At 36.8% G+C, this 14,512-nt stretch overlaps 1 protein-coding gene across 1 annotated transcript in view; it reads right to left on the reverse strand.

Annotated features, from left to right (window-relative positions):
* The window catches only part of slco1c1 (solute carrier organic anion transporter family, member 1C1), a 33,927-nt gene extending 20,249 nt beyond the window's left edge, over nucleotides 1–13,678 (reverse strand). The window contains exons 1-4 of the mRNA XM_052118576.1: nucleotides 13,523–13,678; nucleotides 12,579–13,045; nucleotides 8,808–8,959; nucleotides 2,336–2,477 (exon numbers count right to left, since the gene is read on the reverse strand). Of these exons, the coding sequence (XP_051974536.1) occupies nucleotides 2,336–2,477; nucleotides 8,808–8,945 (280 nt within the window). The 5' untranslated portion in view covers nucleotides 8,946–8,959; nucleotides 12,579–13,045; nucleotides 13,523–13,678. The remainder of the gene's footprint in view (nucleotides 1–2,335; nucleotides 2,478–8,807; nucleotides 8,960–12,578; nucleotides 13,046–13,522) is intronic.
* Nucleotides 13,679–14,512: the final 834 nt, after the last annotated feature.

Here is a 14,512-nt window from a genome sequence, read left to right on the forward strand (position 1 = left end):
ATTTAACGCCTTAATTCAATGCAATTAATCAAGTCCTCGGACCGTTATAAGGAATATTCCTTCCATCTGAGCTATTCAAGCATGGAGTCCCACCTGTTTTCTCCAGGGGGCAGTAAGCGTAACTCACTGTATAGGCAACGTGCATCTTACACGAACCACACTCCAAGAGCAGACAACACAAGATGAGAACACGTTCTTGCATACAAACACAGCTTGAGCGCAAATCCGAACACAGGATTTCAAGACGTGTTTTTCTACGTTTCAAACTTAATTTAACTTGACACAGCAACCTAGAAACGGTATGTTTATGATGCAATCGAGATGCTCCAAAAGCATCTGTCTGACACAGGTGAACATTGACGTGTCCTTAGACATGTCCATATAAGCCCTTATAATAAATCTTAGACTGATTGACGATTACAATTACAAAATGGATTGCTGTGAACCGCAGGACAATTGTTGGTTTATGTTCAATAATATGGAAACAAACATTATACGGGATTCTAAAGCCACTTTTTGTATTGTCTTTTTTAATGCTTCATTTGTGTGCCAAAATAATGTAATGCATTTACATTTTCTCTTTTATTATTATTTTTATATATATATATATATATATATATATATATATATATATATATATATATATATATATAATTTAATTAGAATTATTTAAAAATAACTTTATAATTATTAAATCATATAAAGTATATTTAATTATTGTTATTTAAGGGGCTTTCTCAGCAAATATTTTTGCATGCGATTAATTCGATTAATTACCATGTAATTAAATTGAATACAAATTTTAATCGACTGATAGCACTACTAATAGCTTCAATTTTATATTAAAAGTAAACAAATTTCACTGAAACGTTTTATTTGTCCGTTTAACAAATTCAAAGAATTTAATTTTACTCTTACGGAAATCAGTAAATATAATCTGATTACAATTTTTTTTTTAAATGCAATGCATTACGATACTTTTTTACTTAAAATGTAATGAGATTACATCAACTAATTACTTTGTAATCAGATTACAGCCAACACTTAAATTCACCCTTAAATGCAAGTATCCGATCCACCAACTTCCTAAACACTGTGTTTCCCAACAAGCAACTAATGTATACGTGATTGACTCCTTTGTCATTTGAGGAACAGTTATTGGCACAATTTGGTGGTTTCTGAGCCTAATCTGAGCTTCACCAGTCTATATAGAGAGATCTTTGTGTGGATGATTATATCAAAGCTCTGAACATTAAATTCTCCACACAGAAAAGAGGACATTTCATAGATTTAATGAGAGAGGAATTCTCTGAAGTTTAGTCCAGGGTTAGCACATGAGGAGCTCAGACTAACCAAAGAGAAGCAAGTCGACCAAACTTTTACACACCGTTTGCAAACACACAGAGTAGCTTTTGTTCCAGCAGTCTGAGACAGAAGTTTTTGAGCACTTGTTGATAACAGGGACAGAAGACAGCAGAGAGCAAGATGCTAACACTGACACATGATCTCTGTGAGGCTGCTAAACGTTTCGGCTGCGCTCCACGTCCCATTCCCATGGCAACGCTCCTATGGATACACTGGTTGCTAGGGCCCCGTGAAAGGTGGCTGCAGCAGCGTTAACAAGGGTTTAGCCCTGCTTCCACTACTCTAGATAATAATAGTGATCTTTAACCTTTTCTGTACCTGGCCATGAATTGATTTGGACACTACCATGATGGTATTAACATGGTATTTTGTTTTAAAGTACTTTCGTATAAATAAAAACCATTTTAAACAAACATATAAAATAAAACTCTAAAATAAATATTAATATTAAATAATGTAATAAATATGAATAGAAAATAAGTATTAAACAATAACATATAATAATAATACAAATAAAATATTACAATTATTAATAATAAATTAATAAGAATAAATTACCATTTGAATAATATTAAAACATTATTTTAAAGAAATAGATATTATATATTATATGTTAAAAATAATACGAAAAACATTTACAAACAACTATACACACTACTTTAGCACAGAGCACAGGACCGCTATTGTACAGAAAAAATAAAAATAAAAAATGGATTCATATTTGTTGTGAAGTCACATTGCAGTTCTGCTTTTCCTGTTAAAACAAGTTTGTGCTTCATTTTCCCGCTGTATTACACAGTCTGTTGGACTACTACTCTGCGTAGAAGAAGACAGCAGTAAATTGCAGCACACAGTATTATGCCGTCTCTATTAGACGAGAGCCTTAGCAACTGGTTGGCTGAGGTGACGGGACTGAATCACAGAGAAATGATGCTGAGGGTTTGTTGACGCATGAAGATCCGGTTCTTACCTATTTCAAAGCTGCCATCAATGACACCTATTAAGTAACTGGGGATGTCGAAGCGTCTTTCCAGCTGGGTTATTGTGCTTTTCATATAACTCCCGGATAATGACTTAGCAAAATAGGTAAAGGACAAGGCCACGAGGAACATCTGTAATGAGAGAGACACAGAGAAAGATTTTATTCACCAGCACTTTGTCAGATACAGCATGCACAACTTGCACTCTCTCCCTCATTAACCTATTTTTGGCTATGGAAGCATGTCTTCATAAATATGCATTTAAATCATAGTTGATGAGAGATGGAGGGTTAGGTGGGGGGTGGCTGCATTTCTCAAACTGCATTGCATTATGGGTAGTAGGGACAAAAAGCGGATTAGGGGAGCTTATGTTACGCTCTTGAGTGATGCTGCTGCTGCTGCGTGCAACCACACTGACTTAAGCCTCCATTTGATCAGGACAACAGGACAAATAGGTTGTTGTTGGTTTTGATGATGAAATACTAGTGACAATTTTATCGTTTTGTTGCTGTTGCTGAGGTTTCCAGTCCAAAATCATCAGCATTCGTAGTGCTTTTTCTTCAGCACCACGGTGGATCTGAACTCTTGTGGGGTTTCCCACTCACACATCCTCACCCACTGCATCCGCATTAATTATCAACGGAAAGCTAGAGGAGAGGAGAGGAGGGTGGAACAGCAAGGAAAATGAGAGAAGAGAAGATGATTTGATCTCTAGATATACAGTCGTCTTTCAATACACTGTGTGAATTTTTCCAGCACAAAGACTGAATCACAGCTGAATCACTTTCTTTATAAGCATCTGAATAAAGCATCTGATACAAAAATAAAAAAATAAAAAAGTGAATGGCCACTCTGTGGTATCCCTTGGCAACATAAAAGCCCTTTTAAAACTGTTATTATTTTAAATAGTGCAACAGTGCCCATCCAATTATTCAGCGTCTTGGTTCCGGAAGTAAATTGTCTCCATAGAGATTTCATAAAATCCTTCATGAAATCTCTTTTATTACACTGTGCTTACATTTCTGACACACATAGATGACAATTAAATATAGCGCAGACTGAACGCAAAAACGCATGCTGATTGACAAGACTGACAAATTCTCCAAAATGGATCAAGTATAGGTCTCTTCAGAACAACAATTGGTGTTTTCAAGTCTGTGGTCATTTCAAACCAAAGAAAATTGGCATTTCTAAACTATCCAATGAAAGAAGGGAATCTCAATGGTTTTAAAATGCCCATTTTTGTTCTTTAGAGACTTTCAGTAAGTCTCAAATGGATTGCTGTTGACTGTAGACTTATGTTTAATGATATGGGCATGATATAAACAATATATTGACCTCTGAAACCACTTGTTTTATCTAATCAAGCTCTTTTTGATCTGGTTTTATTACTGGCTTTCCAGCATACCAAATGAGCACATCATTTGAATGGTATGGAACAGAATTCACCTCCATAAACAACAAACCCAGACAATCACAATTTATCAGCAAATTTACATGTCTAGTATTGTCCATGTGCAGCAGACAGCACTATCAAAGATCTAAAGATGTCTTTTCCAACCCCTAAATCAATCAGTCAATTAGCTCAGGATGTTTTCTTCATTAATGTTTCTTCATGGTATTAAGTCTACCATCTATACCGCTCTCTTAATCAAGTTATCACACAACCAGGCAACTCTATTCTGGGTCTAGCAAACCCTGCGTCATGGCCAGTCATAATGGATTGTGTTTTTGGGCTGGGACGGGAGCACTCGTATTTCTGAAAGATTTATGGCCATTGTTGGCCACGGGGGATACAGCAAAGCGTGCGTGGGACATATCTTATGCTGAGCGGCATTCATTAGGGAATTATTTTAGAAAATGTAAACAGATGACAGCTCAATACTATGTAGTAGTCACATTCCAATACAGGAAAAGTAAAAGCATGAGACAAAGAGTGTTAAAGAGTGTGTATAAATTAATCTTAAGCACACTCATGCCACCAGGTAATTTTGGCATGCCAGAAGAGTTCTCCCATGATAAGACAAGCACAGAATATAACCACAAATTACTGAGTAAATGAGGGTTTGAAGGTATCAGCAACTACACAAACAAATCTCTCCATCATGAAGGGGGAGTGTTGGGTCACCAACTTAAAATCTTCATAAATGTATGTCTGCACTGTCAGTGTAGTGGTACATCCACAACTTAGATTGCATTACACGTGGGCACAGTAATCTGAGCAGCTGCCAACAGCAACACGTGCTTGCGATGGCCTCAGGGCTAATTTTTGGCTTCCAGAGATTCAAGGTCTCTTCACGCCCTCATGGATTTCCCAAGCATGCGGCCGACTGCCCATCAGCACTGAAGCAGTGTATTTAGTTTATGCCTTAGCTTTGTGATAGAAGAGAAACTGACTTTGTAGTTTGACAACATCAGGCTATAGGAGATTGTATTTCTAAAGAGCATACAGTATGTTGCCAATTGATGCTATTATTTATACAAAAAATACAAATAAATTGGTGTTTCCTGTCAAATCTGTCAGAAGAATATGAATTACAAGGGAGAAACAGGCTGCAAAAAATAAAAACAAACGTTTATGCATCAAGGAATTACTTTGAATTAATCTGTTATACATGTTTGGAGGTATTCTACAATGTTGGAGTGCAAACAAAATGTGTGTTTTTCCTTGCTTATCACTCAATTTCTTTACAACCTGAGCGACAAGAGTTGGCAAATTGTACCTGATTTCAATAAATATTCAAAAGTGTTGACAAAAATTAGGAACACAGCTGTGAAACATTATAAAAGAGGTATATTTTTAGATTTCCTTCTGGCAGTACAAATTAGTACATACCTCCAATGTTCCTTTAAAATAATATGAATTCTTGAATTCATATCAAGGGGCGGACTGGCCATATGAAGAACCGGGACTTTTCCCGGTGGGCCGGCCACGAAACAGGGCTGAAACGGGCTGCCGCATTATGCCAAACGTGCCACTACTGATGAAGAGGGCAGCAAAATGGCACCACGATATGCAGAAAAGGACAGTGCCCAGTCCGCCCCTGCTTCATCCAGTCATCTCTGCTGCTTTCTCTCTGACCTCATCATCCCCTCTATAGAAATGTAAGTGCAGCGTAGTTCTAGCGGGAAGACTAGCAGCTGTACATCATCGCACCATTAGCTGGGTGATTCCTAGCCAATCACATGTAAGCCATTGCTTTATAAGTCCACAATCTATCAAATTGCTGTTTCAGTGTGATAACATGTCAACCTCCACCACCCCACCACCACCAGTTGAGTCCCATCCTGCATGGGGATAAGCTCCTCGCCCCTGCCTCCAATCTCTGGCAGGATATGACGGTTCCGAGTACAACTTCTTCGGACGGGGCCTACGCCAAAGAGAGACATTACTTTTCTGTTTTATATTCAGCAAATAAATGTAATCTTAAAGTCTGCGAGTCTTCCTGATAGAACTGACACTCCTTATAGTACTTTTTCTTCATTTCCTTTCATATTAATGTTATTTTACAATTGCTGTGATATATTTAGGACTTTACAGCAGTAATGCGGCAGAATCATGGTACAATGAGGGTACCATGATACAGTGTGTGTGTGTGTGTGTGGGGGGGTATCCTGAACAGCTAGCACACCGTTGGAAACCATTCTAATCGGCTTTGGTTTTGCTATAAGGGTTTGTATGCGTGCAATTACAATACCTTCTTTCATCAGATTGTTCTGTGTTCCTGAAGCATGCAGATCATTTCAAAGATCAAACTTCAGGCAAAAGCAAAGAATTTGAAAATAATTTATTCCTCTAATAAAATGTATTGGAGAATTATGATCATGATACATCTAAGAGTAATTTACAGCACGCCTGCATTGTCTCTTTTCTTAGAAATGGCCCTTTCATTGTGCTCCGTTTCCCCTTTGCTTGCTGAACAAAATAATATTTTTCTAAGAGGCTTTTGCACTGTTGTCTCATGCAAATTTAATCCCAAGCAAAAACAAGCTTTTAATTCAGATCTCTTGTGCCAAATCTGTGTAGAAATAAATTTTATGTCACTAATTAAGTGCAGAGTCTTTAGAAGACTTTTATACGGCTAGTCTGAGAACTCAAAACACCCGTCCGAACACTCTCTAGTCCTTCACACTATAGAGCCCGGAGGGTCGGCAGTTTGATTTCAAGCACAAGTCAGCTGATAACGTCTTCTGCTATTGCTGTTATGCTCTTTAAAAAGGCATTTAACCCCTAGTTGCTCTAATGGGGGAATAGAATGAGTGAAACCCCATCCTAACCCCTCTCTGTGACTGTGTGCATGCTCTTTTGGTTTAATGTATAGGACTATATAAAGATCCTTGTCCTTGCGGTGCCTATTGTCTGATGCTTGTATTTTGCTGCATGTTGTTTGTGTAAGTAATTAAAGTAAAACCAAATATCCATCCTGTAGCTAGTGCAAACAACTATAATCCAAACAACTGTCCTGATTTAGCTATGTTTTAGCTTCTTTTAGTTAGCTCCATATTCTTTAAGATCCCATGAAATCCAAATATCACACTACACGGCAGAGGGAAGTTCAAGTTTGGTGAACTCTGAACTGCGAATATGGATGACAAGAAGACGTGTGACCAATAGAAGAATGAAACGTCATACACCGACCTGTCGACTCAGTTCAAAAAATACATATTTCCACTTGTTTTTATTGTAGCTGAGTGAGTAGACTATATATTCGAACATTTTGAATATATATTATTTGTAGGGCTTTCGATTTAACACGTTAATTCAGTGTGATTCATTTTATTAAAAATAACGGGTTAAAAGAAGGTATGCAATTAATCGCAATGCCCCGGACCGTAATAAGAAAGATTCCTGAGAAATGCAAGCTTGTAGTACAACCTGTTTACTCCAGAGGGCAGTAAGTGAAACTTCAGCTGTGTGAGCAACACGCAGTTTAATCAGTGAACAATACAACCTCCAGCAGACAGCACATCTCAGCACATTGCGTTTAAAACACTTGATAGAGCGCAAATTTGAACTAAGGGATCTCAAGATGTGTTCTAAGTATTAAACTATATTTAACTTGACATGGTGACCTAAAAGTTTTATGTTTATGACGCAACGCACCCGAGACGCTACACAAGCATGTCTGATGCAGGTGTAGATTGACGGGTCCTTAAACAAGCCCTCATAATAAATCTCCAACTGATTGACAAATTCACTTGTGTAATGGATTGCTGTGAACTGTTGATCAATGATTGACTTATGATCAATAATATGGTATTAAACAATACATTGTATTCTAAAGCCAATTTATATTGTCTTATCAATGATGAACTCTTCTGCTACAAGAATGTAATGCATTTTAATTATCTGAATATTTTTACTTATTTATTGATATATAGATATAGATATAGATATATAGATATTTATATTTAAAGATAACTATGTATAATTATTTCATCATTATATATTGAATTATTGTTATATGAGGGGCTTTGTAAATGTGATTCAATGTGATTAATTGCGATTAATTAATCGGGACACCATGTAATTAATTCGATTTAAAAAAAAATATCGATTGACAGCCCTAATTATTTGTGATTTTGTATTTATTAAAACCAGAAGCCCTCACAGGTGACATCATATCCTGGTCCATTTTGATGTCCGAAATAATATTGCATGCTCAAAGCCTAGTGTGACTTGATCTTAAATCTGTGGGATTTAAGGGATTTTAACATTCTTAGATTTGTTTATGTTTTAGTTTTTTTTTTAAGAGTGTTTTTTGTCCTTATCAAGCAAGTGTTTGTCTAACCATTTTATGGGGTTTTAAATAACAAAAAATAAATAACAAAAAATAAGGTAAGTCTACAGGGAACATTTAGATGTCCATCTAAAAGTCTTTTATGCAACATAATGCCAGGAAAGATGTATACAAATAAATAACTAAATACCCCCATTAGTCTGTTTACAATTCATTTGTTAACTCTTAGCGTGTGTGATTAGCGCTTTGTGTTTTCAGATTTTGCTTGAGTAATCCTTTAAATTTTAACCTCATAATGCCTTCAATGATGCACATGACTGTGTGTGTTATAAAGAGAGTTTACATAGCTGAATGGATCTTCTGTGGTCGCTGTCATAAAACAAAAGTTGTGTTCATGACAAAAGGACTGCTAAGCATGTCTCTCTCATTATTTACATCGTTAGCCATAATCATCTCATCAGAAGTAGCGACTCAAACCCCTCTCTGTTCCCTGCACTCGGCTCTTTAGAAGAAGATTCCACCACAAACTGAAGCTAAATCTTGTTTTGACCTAATGACGTCACAGCGCCTGTTACCCATTAACCAACGGTCCTGGGAGCTCCCGAACACACCAGTTCCTCTTCAGGAATCGACAGGCTGTTGGTGGCATTTATAATATGACAGTTGAAACCACCAGAGAATAAAGGTCCAATAGGTGTTAGAGTAAAAAAAAAAAAAGTACCTTTAGGCTTGAGCAACAGCCCCTTGCCGAGTTTGGGCCAATCTCCGGTGACCGTATCTCCTTGTTTGGCAGGTCCATCCTCCATAAACTAATTTTGTTTTCCTTGGGTGACGTCTCTCTAATGCAATTTCTTGGCATTTATGCATGCACCCCTGCAAGAAAGACAATTCATTTCTCTTTCCATAATGTGTTTTCAACAAGAACATACATTTGACACTGTCTAAATATAACATTGGAAAAAAATTAATTCTCATAGACTAGGTGAAGCGACAACACTAAAAAAATAGCAGCAGAAAGATTCTCTCCCAGGAGAAACATGCAACGGTCTGTGCAAAGCATTTCCTCATCTCATATATAACATTCTAAGAACAAGATTCAAAAGTAGGAATCACATGTTTGAATTGTATAAATCTTGGAAAAACAATGAGAGCATTTACATGCACTTTTCTGACACCGATTATGCTTAATAAGCCGACAACGTGTGCAGTCATGTAAACGTAATAAACCGTGTTCCTTTATCGCCGTAACGGAAATAAATGGCTTCGATCGACACGGGTTGATTTTTGCCCATTACTCTGACTTTGCATGTAAACGGGCTCAATGTCTCACAAAAATAAAATGATTCCAAAATTGTTGCCGTTTGAATAATTGATCTGGTCCATTAAAATAAAAACTAGGAATGAAACCTGATTGTGTGTGACTGTAATGATTCTGGTTTTGAATCACTTCCACTTAACGATTCTAATAAAAATATATATTTATAGTACTTTTGAGGAAGCATTCCCCCCTTCAATAGTCTTAAAAAACAACAAACAAACAATTCTCGGTTCTTAATGTAAGTAATGTCTAACGGTTGAGGGAAGAACCTCATGTACCAGTTCAATGTAAACGATTCAAATCAATAACTCACGTGAGTCTTTTTGACTGATTTATAAAAAGAACCGACTTATAAGAGTCACTCGTTTGTGAGCCGATTTAGTGTTTCGTCAGCATTGTCAATAAACAAAGATGTTCAAGACCCGTTAACAGACACGTCATACAAATCTTTCATTTCCAGTAAATGTAGCAGTTCTAGTAATAAAAATGGAACCGGTTGTGAATAAGAAATCCCAGCCATACTGTGCGGTGAAAGCACTGTAAATACTAATAGTTATCTCAAATTATAAAAAAATTGTTTACTCAACTTATCTTAATTTTTACTAGTCTTACTCATTTTAATGAAGTTACTCTCTAAACCCTAAAGCTGTCATTAATAAAAACATATAAGTGGTCCTAATTAAACAGTACTTGAAATGTCACATTGTGGAATCATAACTCAAATATTTACATTCATTAAACTTTGGCTTCGAGTATTACTAACTCAAAATGATCAAGAACACAATTGCGGCCGTGTGGAATACCGATAAGCCCTTGAATAAATTCTACTGTGCATTACGAAAGTGCAGATTTATGTGCACTAAGAAGTACTGAGGAGAATCTAGTGTGCCACATGTCTAACCGAGATTCCAGTCATAATTATACTGTATAAGATATAACTCAATTTAAATAGTTAAATAAACACAATGAAACTTTAACCACAGTTGATGAGTTAAATTTACTTATAAGTAGTTTATGCTACTTAACAAATTCTGTTTTGTTTACTTGAGCCAAATAAGTGTTTACTTAAAAAAAAGCATGCAAACTGAATGCCTTAAAAAAGCTAAGTATGGTCAACTAATTAGATTTTACAGTGATACCATTTTCTTTCTAAAAACCGAACACAAAGAATGAAATAAAGGCAAACAATTGTGGCATTAATTTGAAGAAATGTGCAAAATGTTCTTTGCTACTGTGTAAATAATGGCATGCCCTATCCTCATCATATCTAATAGTACAAGCATTCACTCAGTGCTTCTGTACACTAGCATGTACATTGCTTTAGGCCAATTTAATCTCAACAACCACTTTGCGATTAAAGAGCAATACCAAAAGCAATACATTTGCGGTTTAAAAGAAATGTAGTTTTCCAGATTTAAAATAGCTGTTGTCATTTAACTAATAAGAATTTTGCCTGTACTTTGCCACTCACTGAACCATTAGTATCATTTTCACCAAACTATTAATTACTATATTACATCACTATTACCATAGCTCATACTTGGGGATTTGAACAAACCCCTACTGCCAAGTATAAAACTTGATCACATAATTTGTCCTGGACCATTTGTGCTATCTTAGGTCATGTGCCTTACTGAGGAGATACATTTTATTTGCATTTTACTCCCCCCTCCCCCCAGCCCATCAGTTAAGAACAGCTGCTTTATACACATATGCAACACCTTGCATATGTAAGAAACTTCTATAAGCGACATCTATTAGAGACTCCAAGTTCTCTTGACCTTTATAGGCTGTTAATTTCGCTATTCCAGCTCTGATTGTACAGTCTGATTGAACTTACATTCTCATTTATGCATTTGGCAGACACTTTTATCCAAAGTGACTTACAGTGCACTTATTACAGGGACAATCACCCCGGAACAACCTGGAGTTAAGTGCCTTGCTCAAGGACACAATGGTGGTGGCTGTGGAGATCGAACCAGCGACCTTCTGATTTACAGTTATGTGCTTTAGCCCACTACACCACCACCGCTGCGATGAGTCCTTGAGCAGTGCCTGACACATCAACCGAACTATAAATCTTAGAGCCTGCCACAAATTCATCAGTCATTGGACATCAGTAGCGTCCTAAAGTCTCAGACCACTAAAAAACTTTTTTCTAATTGCATACATGTTATTCATCAGATCTGAGAGTGGGCCAAAGAGCATCTGACCTTTTGAACAAGGGGGTTAACGTGGTCACAACAATAGTGGAGAATCTTAAATATTTCTTTCTCATTTAAATTCCAGGTTTAAATGCAAAAAGACTTCTGGACACCGCTACATCAAGCATGCAAGTTTATTTTGAAATATTGCAGTCTTCATCACAGCTTGCATCTACATCATGTACTAATTAGTCATTAAGCAGATGCATTTGATACAAAGTCACTATATTACAGATTAGCTTCCTCTGGAATAACTTGAGGTTTAGTGTATTGCTCAATGACACAAATGTGATGCGCATCATCCCTTCTAGGGGTTGAACCCACAACCTTTTAACTACCAGCCTAGATCCTTAACCACTGCACCACAGGACTATACCAAACTCATAACCTTATTTCGAATGAATGCATTGCTTTAATCACAACTAGTACACTCTCACCTATACTACACCGTTGACATTAAGGCAAACAGTCTACGGTTTGGTGAATAGATGTGGATTAGTGGTCATGACAACCAGAGCTCATGCGCAAGTGCGTCTAATTAACCAGCAGCGCATATATGAATCCACACCGAAACCACGAGTGACAAATCCAAAGAAAAAAAGACTGAGACTATCGCATTTGTAACTCCTCTGTATCACACCATTAAAACGCATCAAAGCTCTGGTTGAGCATGCATAATAAAATTATGATTATGATTATAATTATGACGCGCAATAAGTCACAATCATCACAACTAATCCAGTAAACAGCACTAACACACCGCACATCTCATGCAGACCTACTTTTAACGAGAAGATGTTGATTTTTGTTCGTCTTCTATATAGAGCTTCGCGCTCCGTCAGATCAAATTAAATCATGTCTTGTGCGCACGCAATGCATATCCATAATATGTAAGCACGAGATGAATTAGGTCAAAATGTCTAATGCCTGTCTGTGTGTTGTCATAGAAGAACAGCTGTGATATACTCACCAAACCCTTCAGTTTATACACGATCCACTTCCTTGCCTCGTCTTCTCTTGGCTGTTATACAATCTATGGATAAGTATCCCTAGTGGTCCAGTTTCAGTGTGTATGAAGCAGATCATGTGTGTCAGATGGTTTTCAGGGGGAAAGAAACTTCCCACGGCTTGCTAGAGACGCGGAAAGGCACTTGGTCCTGGAGGTTTTGCCAACACCGCCACTCACATCCGATCTTTTGCGCTTTCGGCTCGATGTTTCCGAGTAGTTAAATTTTTTTTTTTTTTCTTTTTTTTTACGTCAATATTGTCGGTTTTTCACAAGCCTTTTCCTGAACTGTGGAAAACAGTTTCTTCTGCTTGAAGCTGTTGGATGGATTGAGCTGAAGCACGTGATGAGCACGCCGAGCTGAAGGGTCCCTGGATGGAGCCGCTAGTGATCCGATCTTGCGTAAATACGCGCGCTGGTCATTTTAGGCTCTGTAATTTTAATGATACGGTAACACTTTATTACAACTTTCTGTAATGTGTCTAACAAACATTAGATAATTCGTTACAGATCATTAGTTCAGAAAGAAGTGACCGGGGCAAGTTGTCACAAGGGTTATCTCTTGTACAGATGTATATACAGGTTATTGCATAAAACACATGGTGTAATTACTCAGATAAAGCATTTAATTGTTTAGTAAACATATGCCCTCATCAAGGTAGAAAATAATTTACAAGGGGAAATTTTGCCCCTTGATTTAAAAGTTATTTTCTGGCACTGGTGTCAACATGCCCCACTATATCAAATGGCTACAATAATTCCTATTAGTGTCTATATATTGACACTGTGTTACCACTAATTATAATTCTTGTTTGCAAGGTCAGTCTCTGTTGGAAAAAGATAAATGAAAAAAAAAATGGACATAATCACCATTAAAGCATCATTTGTTTACAGACAGAAGAACTTACTTGAGTTTCCAAGCGCCTGAAAGGAAAACTGTGACTGCAAATCAAAGCTGACGTTAGCGTGTAAGACAAATGTCAAACTATTGGTGCAAAGTCCTTCTTGAAGTCCTGCATGTATCTACCCCTGTGTCCATCCTACTGTCCACAGCACAAGCTACATTATACAGACTCTTGACTTCCAAAGATAAACATTTTTGAAGAAATGGGTGGCCTTTACATAAAAACATGCACTCAAAAGGATCATATTCATCCAACAACGGATGGTTTTGTTTCAGCTACATAATATTTACAACTATATTTCTTAGATGTTTAAAAATATAGTCATTTTAATAGGATGTTATTTATTCAGTCTAAGAGCCAATATGGAGTCCTCATATAACATGTTTCAGGGAAGGGTGACAAGAGGAGAGACAATGCACTTTCCCTAGTTTCCATGGAAATGACCAAGCCATAATATGACAGTTGTAATAACCTTCTGACTGTGGATTATACACATCCTATTCTTACGGACATGTGGCTTTGTCCATGTAGACTTGAAAGGTACCCAAAGGATAAAGCTGTTAATGCATAAAATGGCCTATATTTCTGATTTAAGATTAGAGACCAAGCTGAATGCATTCGCATGAAGCAGTATGCAATTAGTTGTACCACCCTTCCTGCTTAAAATATATAATTGATCACTTTGCTGCAAACAGAAAATTTAAATGTATTGCATAATTACATTTTGGCAAAATAAATCCTCAGATCACTTCTGAGCCCATTCTGGATGCTTATAACAATTTATAAACAAATAAGCATCCAGCATTCGTAAGCAATCTTGGAATATGGTGACTCATATGGTGTAATGGATGTATGCACTGTTTAATATAGATGTCTAGCGAATGGGCTAAAAATCACACAAATCACGTCAACGCCCAATTCTGTATTCTCCTCGAATACAAACTGGTGACAGGAAATGTTTTAGCAGTTTTCCACACGGTTTTTGATTTTTAA

The sequence above is a fragment of the Xyrauchen texanus genome, chromosome 45 (genome assembly GCF_025860055.1).
Source record: "Xyrauchen texanus isolate HMW12.3.18 chromosome 45, RBS_HiC_50CHRs, whole genome shotgun sequence".
NCBI classification, from domain to species: domain Eukaryota; kingdom Metazoa; phylum Chordata; class Actinopteri; order Cypriniformes; family Catostomidae; genus Xyrauchen; species Xyrauchen texanus.